At 45.8% G+C, this 16,484-nt stretch overlaps 1 protein-coding gene and 1 long non-coding RNA gene across 4 annotated transcripts in view; both read right to left on the bottom strand.

Annotated features, from left to right (window-relative positions):
• DUSP10 (dual specificity phosphatase 10) overlaps positions 1-7,008 on the bottom strand; it is a 74,889-nt gene extending 67,881 nt beyond the window's left edge. The window contains exons 1-2 of one of the 3 annotated variants that reach the window (XM_086342727.1): positions 6,710-7,008; positions 3,612-4,465 (exon numbers count right to left, since the gene is read on the bottom strand). In XM_086342727.1, the coding sequence (XP_086198853.1) occupies positions 3,612-4,422 (811 nt within the window). In that variant the 5' untranslated portion in view covers positions 4,423-4,465; positions 6,710-7,008. The other 2 variants (XM_086342729.1, XM_086342728.1) reach the window with 2 other exon arrangements.
• A 5,727-nt stretch (positions 7,009-12,735) lies between these two features.
• Positions 12,736-16,484, bottom strand: part of LOC147356879 (uncharacterized) — a 68,283-nt gene continuing 64,534 nt past the window's right edge. The window contains exon 5 of the long non-coding RNA XR_015142812.1: positions 12,736-14,858. This is a non-coding gene — a long non-coding RNA (uncharacterized LOC147356879). The remainder of the gene's footprint in view (positions 14,859-16,484) is intronic.

Here is a 16,484-nt window from a genome sequence, read left to right as displayed (position 1 = left end):
TCCCAGTCTGAGGGAGTGCGTGGGTGTTGGTGGGGTGGGAGGCGCTGCCCCATAGATTCAATAGTAGCCAGTTAGTCAAAGTGGAATTCCAAGCTTGAAAAAGTCAACAACAGGGACATGACACCAATATTTAGGAGTGAAAATGTTGTCTGTACTGTACTATAAAATATGCCCATACTTCTTAATTTGAAAGCATTAAGTTTAAACATGAAACATACTGAAATATAGTCAAACATTATCTATATTCTAATATATTTCAACAACCAATAAAGGAAGAGAAAGCAGAGAGGGAAAACATTAACAATTGTTTAATCTGGGTACTAGGTATATGGCGATCATGATACTCTTTTCTATGTTTCTCTGCATTTGAAAACTTTTATAATAAAAGTTTTAAAGACACAGATTGTCTTTAAAGAGGAGGTGATAATAGACTATCCATTCCTACATAGGTAAATGACAAATTACTTCCCTGAACCCAGCCTTGCTGAAAAGGGAACCTTACAAACATCATAGCAAAGATGGTAGCTCTCATTATGGAAAACCCAGAATCGTCTAGCCTCCTTATTCAGCTCGGTGAAAAATCACATTAAAAGTCAACTTTGTGTAAAACAGATTATAATTCTCTCAAAGCCTTTGCAAGTCTCTATACATGTACTTATTCGACTCATGGTTTGCCAGGTGGAGTAGAAGCACAGGTCTGATGCCATTTCTTCTTTGGAGGATGAGAATAAAAGATGAATTCAGACATAGGTCCCAGTGGGGAGGGGACTGTAAATTAGAACAGTCCCTTAATCCCAGGGTCTTCTGCGCCTCTGATCAGTTTCTTCCCAACCTGACACAGCATTACTAAAACAGTGTCTGAGCAGCCGCTCTACTTGACAGGCAGCACCAAAAATGGAGAGCATGGCACTGAAACAGGGGGGACATAAAACTTGGACAGGGAGGGCAGCAACCAGTGTTTACAAACAGAAACCAGAGACTCAGATGGGTCAGCCATAAATTAACCCGGGATTGTACTGAAATCTCTGAAAATAAACTCCCGAAGCCTTAGAAGCATCTACCCCAGATGCTAACCAACCCCCACCCCTAGCCCCACCACATCTTCCCTGCGAAAACCACTCCTTCCAAAATGGTACCGCTACTACTCTTGCTAAAATAAAATCTTACATCACCAAGGGTAGGGATTACTAAAATAAACCTCAGCAGAAAAGCCCAATCAGAATGGTCTGATAGACTCACTCAAGAACCTAGGAGAAGTTTGCTGGCCATGCCTTCTCAGAGGTACCCACCCCATTTTCACCTCAGTGGTGGTATGGTATTAACTTTTGGTTTACCCAGATGAAAGGGCAGCTAGAGGGGCATTCTAATATTGATCTCTTTCCCTTCTTTACCATCATGGCCCCAATTTTAGGCCATTCCCCTCCAAAGAGACCAAAATCACAATGACAAAAATAATAAAGTACATTACAGACCCTTCTGCTCCCAAACTACATATCTTCAACAAAATCCCCAGATAGTTGAAGAAAGAGCCCAAACTACAAATAATACAACCTCTACCACCAGTGCAACTTCCAGGTCGACCGCCGCTGCGTCTCACCAACCCGAAAATGATGAGCCCTGTGGGCGGTGGTGGCGGCAGGCGCCCAGCTGTGACATCAGCAGCATGTCTGGCCCCGCCCCACTGAGGCAACCTTACTGACACTGAGGAACAAGCCCAGGCTGCCTGGGCTCTCAGCTGCATCCACAGGAAATGGGGAGAGGAATCCCACTTTGATCAGCAACACCTAGGAGATTCATTTCCCAGCAACCCACAAGCCACTGCCATACACAATAATGCCCACTCCAAAATAGAGGGTAGACTCTACAGCTCCTCCTTAACACTCTCAATGTTTAAGTCCAGGGTCATCTTCATGTGGATTATTTGATGCCTGTTCTCAGATCATTTGGATGCAAAAGGCCTGCTTTCCCTCAACAGCATCTACTCTACATGAGCAAGAGACCACCCTGAAGATCATTCCATTGGTTCTCCACTTCTTGGCTCCCCAGTACAAACAACTGAGAAGTTTGTAGAGTGTATTTTCTCTTCTGAAAGAGATGAGACAAGCCAGGAGCACAGAGACAGAATGCTAGCTGGGTAAACCTACTGGGAGTCACTCAAAGTCAGCCAAACAAGAATACAAAACGACAAAATACAAGGATACACAGAGGAAATATGAGCATATCAGTAACCACAAGAAAACCCATCAAAAACAACATAAAATGCCTGGGTGCTGCTGGAACACTCTGGATGTAACTTCCATGATGTTCTCCTTCCCCTGAGAGCCCACCAGCCCTTCCTTAAGGGAAGCTGTACCTTTATCCTAGTTGAGCCCAATAAGAGTAGGCTCAAGGCCAGTGATGGTGGGCAGGGGAGATGAGGTCCAAGGAATTTAGAACTGGATTTCTAAGAACACTCCTCAACAAAAGGCAGAATGCACCACTGGGAAGACAAGAAGAATGGCAGAACTAGCCCACAAAGGAAAACCAACTACCTTGCTCATTCCAATGGCCTTTTGCAATTTAAATATGCAAGGTGTTCAAAGGAACCCAGCGATGCCTTTGGTCTACACAGTGCAAGAGACTGGCTGCCAATGTGGCCCAGACTGTGTGCCTTGACCCAACACTCAAGGAAAGAGAAGAAAGAAGAAGACTACCACCATCACCACCACCACCTGACAGAAAACACTGAAGATGAAGTGTGGTGTACAGTGTCCCAAAGGATGGCATCCAAGGGCAAAGAGACACATCTTGGAGGGACAGTGGATGCGGACTCCCTCTAGGTTAGGCAACGCTGTGCAGAAGGAGCCCAGAGACAGGTGGGCAATTAATTCCTCCTGCCAGGGCTCAATGACACTGACATCTAGTTATTCACGCTCAGTGTCCTGGGGCAAGCGACCCACCATCCCATCTTGGAAGGAGCTATGATGTCAACGGTTGTCAGGTGACACCAGAAGAAACAGTGTGTTGGGAGTATTTCATAAAATGACTCCATCCCTTGGAGTTTTGGCAAAGGAATGGATGTTCGAGGTGAACTCTTGGAGGGGCCCTAAAATAAGGATCTCTGCCCTTTTTGAAGGTCACTTTCAGAGAGGTGAGAAAGAGGAAGAATTTCCCACAGAAAGAACTGGTACCTGGAGGTTTACTTGCAGTTCACCATGGTTGCGGTTTTCTCTGTTCCATCAGCTTTGGTTAAGTCTGAGAGACAAGAACTTTCCAGCTAGTTTGAATGGAACAGAGTTACCAGCGCAAGCATGACTGCAGATGCCATCTGGTGTCATAGAGCCCCTTTTTAGAAAGATGAGAAAACCATCTCCGAGAGGGGGAAATGACTTGCACAATGCAAATCAGAAGGTGAATTAAAGACTAGAGCCCAAGTCTTCTGGCTTTCAGTTCAAGGTTGCTGGGTTTCTCTCCCAACCCCAAAATAATTAAGAGAGGGCATGGAAGGGAAGACAAGAAGAAGAAAGGCAATTCTGGTCTTTTGCAGCCAGCGGAAGGAGGATGCTGGTACTTCTCAGATAAAACCCAGGGTGACCCCAGGGCTGTGCTTGGGGAGAGGGTGGGGGCATTACCTTTCAACACCAGAGGTTCTTTGCCTTCTCTCTTCAGAGACTCGAGGACTATGTGGAGTGGCTGGGAGGGTACCACTCGGCTCGGCTCATTGGTATTCTCATCGTAAACTATAATTTCTTTGGAAAAGATCCTCTTGAAAGAGTCCTTGCCTTCCCTACAGGAAATCAAGTCTAAGACAGTGATCTTGCCCTGCTGCAGTCTCCGCCGGCTGATCTTATCGGCACAGTTAATGTGGACAGCTCCTTGGATGTGACTTTTGTTGTACTCCATGAAGGGCCGGCAGTCAATGATGACAGGGCCCTGGCTTGGCAGGTGACTCTTGCTGCATTTGGTCATCTTCTTGGCCAAGTCATTGGGGTAGATTATTTTGATGCTGGCTAGCTGTTTGGGGGTCCCTGCCATGGGGCTGCCCACCCCACCTGATGGACTTAGAGAGCCTGCATTCTCACTGTTGTTGACCATCTGGCTGGCAGGACAGGTGGTAGAGCTTCCGATGGCGGTGGTGGCGGTGCCAGCGGCAATGGCCTGGGTTGGGGCCTGATTGTCCTTGTCGTAGGTTGCCACAGTGCAGCAGCTGGCACTGCTGCACCCACAATTCAGGGAGCGGGCAGAGCCGCTGGATGAGGGCATATACGTCAGATTCGCAGCCTTTAGGGACACAACGGTGGTGGCGATGACAGGAGGGTGGCTGGTACTGCCAGGGGCGGCAGAGCCAAGGTAGCTAGAGTCTAAACAAAGGTTGAGATCCTGAGGTCGAACGGGCCTAGACAGTGCCACCACTACCCTGTCGTCTAAAGGAGACGGAGGCATGAGGAGGCTGAAAACTGGCAATTCAAGAAGAACTCAAGACAGTCTGTAAAGAAGGGGAGGGGGGGGAAAGAAAGAATAAAGTCATGTGACACAAAAAGCAGTCGAATCCAATCCCTAGGAAAGGACTTTGCATCCCTCTTAGCGAAGTCGTCCTAAGTGCCCAGTATCCTGTCACTCAAAGCTTGACTCTCACCACTATGGATTCAAAGAGGATGCACACCTGAGGACCACCCCCCGCCCAACGCCCTGTCCTGGCTGAGTCTAAGGTTAGATGTCAAGTCTATGCCAATGTTGATGAACAACCTTTCATGGACCCACATCCAAGTTCAGCCTTAGAAAAAGTACAAGCACAAAGGATCAGAAAAGCTCAAGATGGATGGGAAGGTTCTTAAAAGGCATCTCTTCTGGGCCTCATCTCCAGGGCAGAAGTATACTGCAATCATCTGAGAAGGACCCATACGTCCGCCCTTGCATACTTTCCATGTAATTCCTTCAGCCACTGCAAAGGCAAAGGAATGACCAAGAGTGCTGGCAAGGCTCATGGGAATATACAGCAGCTAAATATACATCAGGGGCAGATGTCAACTTTCTGCATATCAGAATGAAAGTAGCCCTCTAAGTGAATCTCTTTAATTTTGAGCTATTCTTACTTTTCTTTCTCCCAAGTCCTTTGAAAAGCACAACAAAGTCATATTAAAACCTCCCATGTTTCCTATTACCCTCTTATTTATAAATTAATCTGCATGTCCTCTTTCATTACATACTGGTCCCCTAAAATGAAGCCTCAAGCTACAGAGGCAGGTCTGAAAACCCTGATCCTGACAGATCCATCCCTCAGATGGCTCCCTTGCCGCACCACCCACTCCACTCCTGCCTTTAAGAAAAGAACCACTTCAACTCTCCATTCTCCTCCTTTCCCTACAGGAACATCCTAGAGCTTCTCTCAGCGGAAGGTAGCCACTATGCATAATCTTTTGATCTCACACAGATGTGCCCTCTCTTCAAGAGGATGGATTCATAAAGAAGACTTCCCAGTGAGAAGTAAAGAGTTGCCCACAGGGGTCTATGTCCTGTCTCATTGAGAGGGTACCTGCAAAGGGACAGTTCCTTCCTCCCTATAGGCATAGAGGTACTCCACTCCCGGGCCCTGCTGGCTCCTCTCCTACTAGACATACACACAGAGGAGAGGAGCTCATCTAAACCAACTTTAAGAGATGTCTGGAAAAATGTCATCCAACATCCCTCTACACAGGACTGTCACCATTCTCAGACACAGAGCCAAAATGTCACAGGCAGAATACACACACACACACACACACACAGACACATACACACACAGGGGCTCGCACCTATCACATCCACAGATCCCCACCGGACTCAGCTTTCCCTCACCACCTTTAGATGGGCAAGAAGAATCCAACCCCTGTTCTCCCTCCCTTTCTCCTTTCTTTCCTCCCTCCTCCTCCCCTTCCTCCCTTGCGTAGTATTTTTTGAAGAGCGAGTACTATTCCAGAAGCTATAACTGTTTCCCAGCTGGACCCAGCAGTGAAAAGTCTTTGCTATTGTGTTACCTGGTAGGGTACGTCCCAGGATCAACAGTCCATTTCCCTTGAGAGGGACGCAGAAGCGTGCTCATGGAGACACAAGCTGGGACCCCCACCTCCACACAGAGTGCTCGGCGCGCACAAACGCGCTCGCTCGCTCTCTCTCTCTCTCTCTCGCTCGCTCTCTCTCTCTCTCTCTCTCTCTCTCTCTCACACACACACACACACACACACGCGCGCGCACGGAGTGTATAAAGAGACCTGCATCCCTGCAGCACAGGGTCGGGCATATATATTGCCCGTGAAACCATCCAGACAGCCTAGGAAACCTCCCGAAAAACACTGAGCTATCCCCCTCCCACTCTAGTCGCCCTTCCACCTCTAGTTAGCGGCTGGAAAGAAAATTAAGTGGTCAGAGAATGCTGCTTCCCCACTCCCAGGCACTTAACATCCTCCTTCGCAACACAGCGCACTAACAAGTCCCTGGCCTTTAAAACTGCCGCAAAGCATCCCAACAAACCTCATTTTTTCCTTCGCCCCCAATCCAAGTAGACTGCAGAGAGAGTAAACGCACAGGGCGGCGTGAGCCAACAGCGGGAACACTTTAACCTCACCTGCTGTGGCTCCTCCATAAACATCGCAACACACACACGCGCACACACACACCACATACATACTCACTCACACTCACACCGCCTCACACCCCTGGACTCTCAGGAGTAGCCACGGTGACTTCCACTTACTTCATAAATAAGTGTAACCCTCCACCATCTGGCGCTCCGCTTCAGCAAGGGATTCGCACATTCAGCCCTCATTCACTAGGCTTCATTGATCTCCAGCAGCAACATAGTTACTTTCTCTTTTGCTACACTGTAAATGTAAGGTTCTGAGGGGGCGGGCCGGCTGCCGACCGACGGTGTGTTGAACCAATAGGAATTCGGAGAAACCTGACCGCTACTTCGCTGCAGCCCGCGACCAATGGGCACCTGGAGGGGGCGGAGCCAGGGCGTGGCCATGGCTCTTTAAGGAGGGTTTATCCGACGCCGCTTCGGGTCCACAGTGCTTTAATACGGACGGTGATGTCATTGGCAGCCAATCAAAAACTTAAAAGGGCCAACTGGGGCCCGCGCGGAGCAGCTGCTCTCTATTTACATGTAAACCGAACCTGCAGGATGCAGTTAACCCTTTCCGGGGCTGAATTGTCAATGGGCTGTGTTTGCCGCTCCGCCTAAAACTGGCTCTGCAAACTTGGCGGGATCCCTGTACATCGCCTCAACAAGGGACAGACCACGCTGTTTATTTTCCCTTCTTACTCTGGCTGGATGATCAACCGTGTTAGAATAACTTTCTAAAGGCAAGAGGCAGCGAGAATAATCACTATCCCCAGTTGGAAAAACGGGTTCCCTGAGTCCCTCGAGGTGACTTGATAAACCGAAGATTCACGGACATCGCCCAGCTACCCGAGCGGGGGGATGAATGTAAGCGCGCGGCCAGGGACATCGCTTCTTCTACAGTCTGGGCCCGGGGCCACGCGCTGGAGGCCTGAGCTCCAGCGGGACTGGCAAACTTGCCAGTCCATCCACCGGCAGTGAGGCCCGCCAGCTTCGCCACGGCCGAAGTCCTCGGGGCCGCCCCGCTTGCTCCGCGCCGCCAGGAAGCATCGACCGCCCGCCCGCAGATGTCGCTGCCCCTCCGGCTGCCCTACTGCTGCCCGGCGCGGCGGTGGCGCGGCGCCCTGTGGCTCGCCTACTTCAGCGCCCTAGTCACGCCCCCGCTTCCCTCGCCTGCCTCCCGGAGCTCCATCCGTAGCTCGAAGGCAGCGATGCGGAGGGCTGCTCGGAGGCGGCAGCCTGGTTCCCAGCCAGAAGCTACAGAGGGCGCGTCCCCGAGGGGCTGCACAGGCGCCACCCCATAGCCCGCGCGCCCTTCCCGGCACCCGGGCAAGGCCTCCTGCCCGCTAGCGCCCCCTCTTCCACCCAGCGAGCAAGGTCCCCGCGCCGCACTCAGCAGAGCTGCGCGCTACCGGCCTCCTTCCCCTCGCCCCTCTCCAGTTGCCCGCCACCCTGTAGGGGCCCTGGGAGCCGAGGACCCAACAGCCCGGAGCTTCTGGAACAGCAGCGGCTGGAGGAAAGGAGCTGAAGCTGAGAAGAAATAACCAGCTTGAAGTGGAGCCGACGGAGAACTGGAGGCGGCGCCGCCCCTCTGGGTTCTCCTGTATTTCGTCGCCGGAGGGGTCGCGGTCAGAGGTGACCATCTGAGCAAAACAGGGGATTTGGAGGCGGGTGTGTTGCCAGCTGGCCTGTTTATCGTCAGGAAAAATCAGAGAAACTGCTGGAAAGTCTTGGGGTAGGAAAAGAAGTGGAAATGATGAGATAAACTGCAGAGAGTTTGCATCAAGGAACCCTAAAGAAATAGAGCTTTTTTCTTTTTCCTCCGTCTCCTGTCTGAGAGAGGCAGGGGTGAAAGAGTGAAATAATTATAGTGGAGTAATATGTTATGAGCACTATAGACTATTTGGCTATGAATTTTTTTCTCTTACCACATTGAAGGTGTCTGGAGACATACTTCAGGTTGTAAGCCTGATAGGCAAGCTAAGTGACCTGGGGACATATTCACATCATTGCCTTAAGTACAGACCTGAAATTTGAAGATGCCAAACCTTGGCCTGCTGGCCAGCTATGTTCAGTGAGCTGAGAGATCCCATATATACATAAGCACACAGTCTAGGCTTCAGAGAGGTGTTTCAAACTGAAGTGAATGCATGCAGTCATCTTAAACAGAAAAGGATTTTTGTAGCCCCCCTCTCCACTCACACACCAACACACATACACATTGCCCTTTAATGATAACCAGTGACTGGCTTGGGGACACCACTTGGTCCTTACATTTTTGGGGATCAGCAGATTCTGGCCAAGAAAAATGGGTTCTGGATAATTTCCACAGAAATCAGAAAACTTCCCAGAGGATCTAACCCTGGATCTATTTGCAGCTTTAATAACTTGCCTTTTCCTAACTGTAGATAATTATTGAAAAAATATTGACTAATCCAGGGTTGGAGAGTTCTGACTATAAGTCCTGATTCTGACTCTCATCTCTTATACTGTTCATCCAGAGACACTATGTTTATTTATATGTGTGTAAAATAGCAAAACTCCAGCTCAAAAGAAAAAGGAAAAAGTTCAGTTCTAGTGTAAGCAGTTTGGGGGTGGGAAGTGGGGAGGTAGGGGGAGTAGGGGGAAGGTGAGGGGGGAGAGGTTCTCTGCAGATCAAGGGCATTCAGTAAAAATTAATTTTTTAATTTTAAAAAGTATTGTCTTTGCTTCAGGAAATGCTGTGCCTCTAGTACCTAAAGGCTAGTACCTAAAGGTAGTCACCATCTATAAGTTATGAATTCATTGCTGACACCTCAGTATCTAAGTCCAAACAAAGCAGGAATTTATGCAATTGAGTAAGACTTCTTAACAGCCTTTCTACAAGGCCCTAAGGGGAAAGTAACTTCAAAAGGAAATGCAGTTCATTTAATGAGATGATTATTTTATTATAGTTTCAAACTAGTGGATTATTATAATTTAGTTGGCTAAGACTCTAAGCCAGTTCTACTGAAAAATCGGGAAAGATGGCAAAATTCCTCATCAGTTATCAAGCCTAAAACTTGGAATAAACATGTCATTAACATATACTAAGATGTAATTATTTTTTGAATTAAGCATCTCTAAGTGTATAGTTTATATTCAAATTATAGTGGTAGGAAAAAAACAGATTTTTTTGTACAAAAAAGAGTTGATTTTGTTCCATTTTTTGAGTCATAAGTGAGGAAATAGTATCTGAAGTACTACCTTTAGATTTAAATTAGTAATACCAGCCAACCAATGGCTGTGAACCTGAGCTGTATACAAATATCCGGCAAAGCCTTAATGTTCAATTTTAGTCCCAAAGAAATAGTGAAGCATCTTCACTGCATTTGAGTGTTCTAACATGATTGTACTGAACTGTATCTTTGTTCTGACCAACAAACATTGTGAGAAAAATATGAGTTCCTTCAGTGCATAGCACTGTGTTAAAGCAAAAAGGTGAAGCTAACTTAAGCCAGGATATAAGACATAATATGGATAATATCGAAAAATATATTAAGGACTTCCCTAGTGGTCCAGTGGTTAAGACTGCACACTTTCACTGCAGGGAACACAAGTTTTATCCCTGGTGGGGAACTAGGATCACAAATGCTGTGCAGCTTGACCAAAAGAAAGTGAAAGTGAAATCACTCAGTCGTGTCTGACTGTTTGTGACCCCGTGGACTGTAGCCCACCAGACAAGAATACTGGAGTGGGTTGCCATTTCCTTCTCCAGGGGATCTTCCCAACCAAGGGATCGAACCCAGGTCTCCCACATTGCAGGCCGATGCTTTAACCTCTGAGCCACCAGGGAAGCCCAAAGAAAAAAAGGATGTATTAATTAAATGACTGCTTTTACGTGCATACAAATGGTTAAGTGTGTGGGATGATGGCAGAGGGTTGGGACTGGTGAGAGCTAGGTTTTCAAAATACTCAAGGTTGAAGTGGATTCCTGAAGGTACTAGAATTAAGGAAGAGAAAGGCTTAGAGAACATTTAGAAAGAGGAAATTGTGGGATAAATGTGATGTTAAATCAATAAGCAGTGGGGGATGAGCAGTGGGATAGAAAAGTGAGGTGACGAGCAGATGAAGCCACTGAGACCAGCCTGTGGAATATCCTGTGACACTTCTAGGCCTTGAGGAAGGCTAAGGAGAAGGATCCCCTGAAAGAGTGGGCCACCGCAGTGCCTGTGGGGGTGACAGAAACAGAGGACCCACCTACACTTTTCACGGTCTCTGAGTTTTGAACACAGGAGGCCTGCAGATCTTTCCTGTTAAATTCATGGGTAAAATGCAGTTTGGGGCTTCCCAGATGGCTCAGTGGTAAAGAACCCACCTGACAATGCAGGAGACCTGGGTCTGATCACTGGGTTGGGAAGATCCCCTGCAGAAGGAAATGGCAACTCACTCTAGTATTCTTGCCTGGGAAATCCCACGGATAGAGGAGCCTAGCGGGCTGCAGTCTGTGGGGTCCCAAAAGAGGCAGACATGATTTAGCAACTAAAACAATAAGTAAGTGTGCTTGGGACTTAGGAAAAGGTTCTGAGGCACTGAAGTTTCTTTATCTGCATGTACTAGTGTGATAGCCACTTGCTGCACGTGACTGTTGAACACTTGAAATGTGACAAATCTGATTTGAGATGTGCTCTAAGTTTACACTGGATTTTGAAAACTGTATAAAAAATGTAAAATATCTCTGTTACTCTTATGTCCATTACATATTGAATTGTTTATGGTTTGAATATATGAGTTAAATAAAATATGCTAATAAAATTCATTTTACCTATTTCTCTTTTCTTCTTAGAATATGACTATTAGAAGATGTTCAGTGACTTATGCCATTTACATATTACTATTGGACAGTATTCTTCTAGAACCTGAAATGGCTCCTTTGATTTGAGGTCACTTTGGTGCCAAAGGCACCAGAGCCACAGAGCTGGTCTAACATTGACCTGGAGGGGACTTGAGAGCTTATCTAAGCCAGTGGTTTTCAAACTGTGTTAGGATGAGCCAGAGGGAGGAGGGATGTGATGCAAGTGGGGTGACTAAATCCAAGGCAGCAGAGAGCTGGTGGAGCTCTAAGACCACCACCCACCCCCGCCCCAACTGCTCCACTCTTAAGATGTATCTACATATATTACTCCTGAAACTCCAAAGTAAGATTTCACTGGAAGGAAACAACAGATTCTGGCTATTTCATTTGTTCTTTCTTTCTTTATTTTTTAATCCTGGTCCATTGTTTTACCTGCAAACCAATCTGAGGCCCAGAGAATGCAGAGGGCAGGGCCCAACACCAGGCTTGACATCAGCCCTCATTTCAAAGTCCAGCCTGGCAGTAGAGGAGGTGACTGACCTGTTGGCTTGGGAATTAAGCAGCTCTCAATCCCATGGACAGAGGAGCCAGGGAGGCCACCATCCTTGGTGTCACAAAAGGGTCAGGCAAGACTTAACAACTAACCAGCAACTATCTCAAGTACAGTGAGAAATGCCCTTTCTGTAGTTAGGTACTCCTCCCCCATGTTCCACACCATCTGTGGTCTCACACATGCCTCCTGTTCTTTGTCAAGAGGGTTCTGACTAGGCCCAAGTGTGTGGATCTTGACACCAACTTATTTCCTTGTGAAAATAACAAACACTAACTCATTGGCCCCAGGTCTCTGGCAATGCCTTGCTCTGCAGTGGATGGCTTATTATTATTATGTGTTGCTACATCAAAAACTTAACATTTTCCCCTTTGCCAAACTGAGCAATCATTTTCTCATTAAGAAATGCTGTCAGGCCCAGAGGCCTTCAGCCCCAGGAGGCTATGTCAGGCTGTGTTGTTCATATTGTGGGAAGCAAAGATAAGAGATAAACACACATCTTTAGCATTCTTAAACCCCCTTAGGACTTGTTGCAGGTCCAACATGAAGGAATTAATCTAACCTTCTCAGCATAGCCTAGTGGATTAAGACAGTACCACTTCTGGATACTACAGTTCCCTTTAGGTTACTGAGTGTGTCTTGAGCTTTATGTCCTTCACAATTAAACATTGATTAAACTGATTCTAAGGGGAAAAAAATAATAACAGGTAACATTTTTTAGTGTTTTGTTTTGTGCCAAGCAGTGTTGAAAGAGATTCACAGACATGAACTCATTTCAATCTTCATATCCATATGGATGCTGTAAGTAGGTACTTTTATTAGCCTTACTTGAAAGATGAAGAAACAGAAATACAGATGGATTAAGTAATCTGCCCCAAATCACACAGCTGGAAAGCAGCAGAGGCAACATTTGAACCCAGACAATCCGGCCCCAGAGCATCTGCTTTTAACAATTCTGTGTCATTTAATTCACGGTCTCTATGATTTTATAAACTTCTATCATATCCCCCTCAGCCTCCAGACTGCCAGGCTATTTTTAATTACCTCTTCGGAAGAATTCACTGTTTTTTCCTCTACTTTCTCCCGAACTTCTCAGAGTCTACTATGTCTTGGTGTGGTCTCTCTCACCACTGCATCTTCCATGCTTCAGTTCAGTGCAGTTCAGTCACTCAGTCGTGTCTGACTGTGACCCCATGAATCGCAGCACACCAGGCCTCCCTGTCCATCACCAACTCCCGGAGTTCACTCAGACTCACGTCCATCGAGTCAGTGATGCCATCCAGCCATCTCATCCTCTGTCATCCCCTTCTCCTCCTGCCCCCAATCCCTCCCAGAATCACAGTCTTTTCCAATGAGTAAACTCTTCACATCTATTAAGCTTCTACTTCAGTTTCCAGAGTCCTCTCAAATAGTTCTGTAAACTCGTCAGTGTTAGGGTTTCACTACAGGCTCAACTGACAGATTCAAGGAAGGGCCAATGACTTCTCGTTTGCCAACCACGTCTTGTTGCTGTCCTATCCCTAACATAGGACAGGAGCTAGCACAGGGTGAGCACAGAAGCTCCGTTGAATACATGAATGAGTGAGTAGCAAATGAATGAATGAATGAATGGCATTTTTCTTATATGTGCCATGAATTGTTGGTTTTTTTAGCTGCATACCTGGGTTCATCTGACACTTTTCTAATTACTCATTTTGGCTTCTCCCTGATAGCTGAAACTTGAGGGACCTCTGAAGTCCCTAAATTCAATCCTCTCCTGAATGATTCATGCAGATGTTAATCAAGCATCTGTCTTTGGGGATCCCTGTTGTTTACACATCATTCTTGTTTGTTTGTTACCATATTATCCCATTTACAGTTCAAATCCAATTTCTTTTCCATTAGCACCTATGGAAATATTAGCTTTCTCATTATATTCCACACAATAGTTGTATTTTTGCATTTGCCAGCACTAATGACTTTATGTTCATCTTCCACACTTAGGAAAATATCCCTCATTATTTTCACTGTTTCAACAGAATGAAGGTATCTTCATTTTCCCTTTTATTTTCATTTCTAAAGCAAGCACTTTAGAATTGCACTCTTGGCTTGCAAGGGCCAAGAACGTACAAATGTGGTGGATGAGTCCCTTTATGGGTGAATTTAAGTATTCTCTATATGCTGAGTACTAGGCCTACAGTACCACCCCTGGCACATAGTAGGTGTTCAAATGAACTCAGGTCAGGTCAAGTCACTTCAAGGTGTTAAACAGGTAAGAGAAAAGTCTCTATTGGAATTGATGACATTTTTAGTTCAAGTTGGAATCTTTAAGATGGAGGAATGGATGCCATAAACTTTCAGCTCACAAAAATTCAGAATTTTGAGAGAGAGAGATTGGGTCAAAGAGTGGCCAAATGGAGTGCTGGAGCTCTGTTTCATTCAACTACTGATGAGTGGACCAACCTGTGAAATAGCGGAAATGGATGAACCAACAAATGTCTCCCCTCTCTTTCAGGTCAGGTCAGTTCAGTTGCTCAGTCATGTCCGACTCTATGTGACCCCATGGACTGCAGCACACCAGGCTTCCCTGTCCATCACCAAATCCTGGGGCTTGCTCAAACTCATGTCCATTGAATCGGTGATGCCATCCAACCATCTCATCCTTTGTCGTCCCCTTCTCCTCTCGCCTTCAATATTTCCCAGCATCAGGGTCTTTTCCAATGAGTCAGTTCTTCACATCAGGTGGCCAAAGTATTGGCGCTTCAGCATCAGCCCTTCCAATGAATATTCAGGACTGATTTTCTTTAGGATTGACTGGTTTGATCAACTTGCAGTCCAAGGGGCTCTCAGAAGTCTTTTCCAACACCACAGTTCAAAAGCATCAACTCTTCGGCGCTCAGCTTTCTTCATGGTCCACCTCTCACATCCATACATGGCCACTGGAAGAACCATAGCTTTGACTAGAGGGACCTTGTCAGCAAAGTAATGTCTCTGCTTTTTTTTTCTACCCCATTCTCAGGAACTAGGAAAACTGGTGCTACTTGATAAACTTCTCATCTGAACTTTAAATGGCATTTCTGACAGCAACCAGTCCAACGAACTGTTTTCCCTGTGTTATGCACAGAACAGAAATGACAACAAAATTCCGATTCCCTTGTCAATGCACAATCCCAGAACTCATATATTATGTGAGTTCTCCAAAGTAAGAACTAGAAAAGCTAGAGACTTAGACACTCTCCAAGGTGACCCAGAATATTTTACCAGTTGTTTTTTCTAGCCTATATAGAATTTGTTACTGCTTTCCCTAAAGTTCAAATTTTTTCTTTCCCACTTCCTGTCTTCCAATCGTTAAGATTACTTCTGGGAGGAATAACGGAGAAATCAAAAGAAGGAAGAAAAGAAGAAAAAAGGAAGACTGAGAGGGCTGGAAATTTTGGTTGTTTTCTTTTGCTTTTTTTTACATTAGATATTAAATTTTTTATTGACACATATTTAGTTTACAAGGCTGTGTTAGTTCAAGTGCATGGAAAGTGATATATAATGTGCATTATTTTTTATTCTTTTCCATTAAAAGTTATTAAAAGATATTGAGTGTAGTTCCCTGTGCTACACAGTAGTAGATCCTGTTGTTTACCTGTTTTATAGATAGTGGTGTATACATATTAATCCCAAATTCCTAATATATCTCCCTGGCCCTGCTATCCCCTTTGGTAACCAGAAGTTTGTTTTCTAGGTCCATGAGTCTACTTCCAGTTTGTAAATAAATTCTTTTGTATCTTGTTTTAGACTCCACATATAAGTGAAATCATATATTTGTTTTCCTTGTCTGACTTCACTTAATATAATAATCTCTAAGTCCATCCATGTTTCTGCAGGTGACATAATTTTTTATGGCCAAGTAGTATATATATTGGAGAAGGCAATGGCACCCCACTCCAGTACTCTTGCCTGGAAAATCCCATAGGCAGAGGAGCCTGGTAGGCTGCAGTCCATAGGGTCGCTAAGAGTCGGACACGACTGAGCAACTTCACTTTGACTTTTCACTTTCATGCATTGGAGAAGGAAATGGTAACCCACTCCAGTGTTCTTGCCTGGAGAATCCCAGGGACAGGGGAGCCTGGTGGGCTGCTGTCTATGGAGTTGCACAGAGTCGGGCATGACTGAAAGTGACTTAGCAGCAGCAGTATATATATACATACATCTTTATCCATTTATCCAGTAATGTACATTTAGGTTGCTTCAGTGTCCAGGCTATTGTAAATAGGTGCGGCTATGAACATTGGGGTTCATGTATCTTTTCAAATAAGAGTTTTTTCTGGATATATGCTGAGGAGTGGGGTTTTGTTTTGTTTATAAATTATTTCTTTGTACTTTTGATTATGGGACTGGGAAAGGTACATTTGGGCAGAGAGGGGCAAGGACTGGTCAAGCAGAAGAAATGTTGCCAATTCCAAACATTTTTGTTTTCATGAGATAAACAGACTAGAACAGAATTTGGCCACAGAAAGGAGTTGTTGAAATCTTTGCAGCCAAAAATGAGGTAGCATTGAAGCTCAGTCTGGCTG

The sequence above is a fragment of the Bos grunniens genome, chromosome 16 (assembly GCF_055505025.1).
Source record: "Bos grunniens cultivar Pamir isolate PY7600 chromosome 16, Bosgru_T2T1.0, whole genome shotgun sequence".
Taxonomy (NCBI): domain Eukaryota; kingdom Metazoa; phylum Chordata; class Mammalia; order Artiodactyla; family Bovidae; genus Bos; species Bos grunniens.
This window is presented reverse-complemented; position numbering and strand designations above follow the sequence as displayed.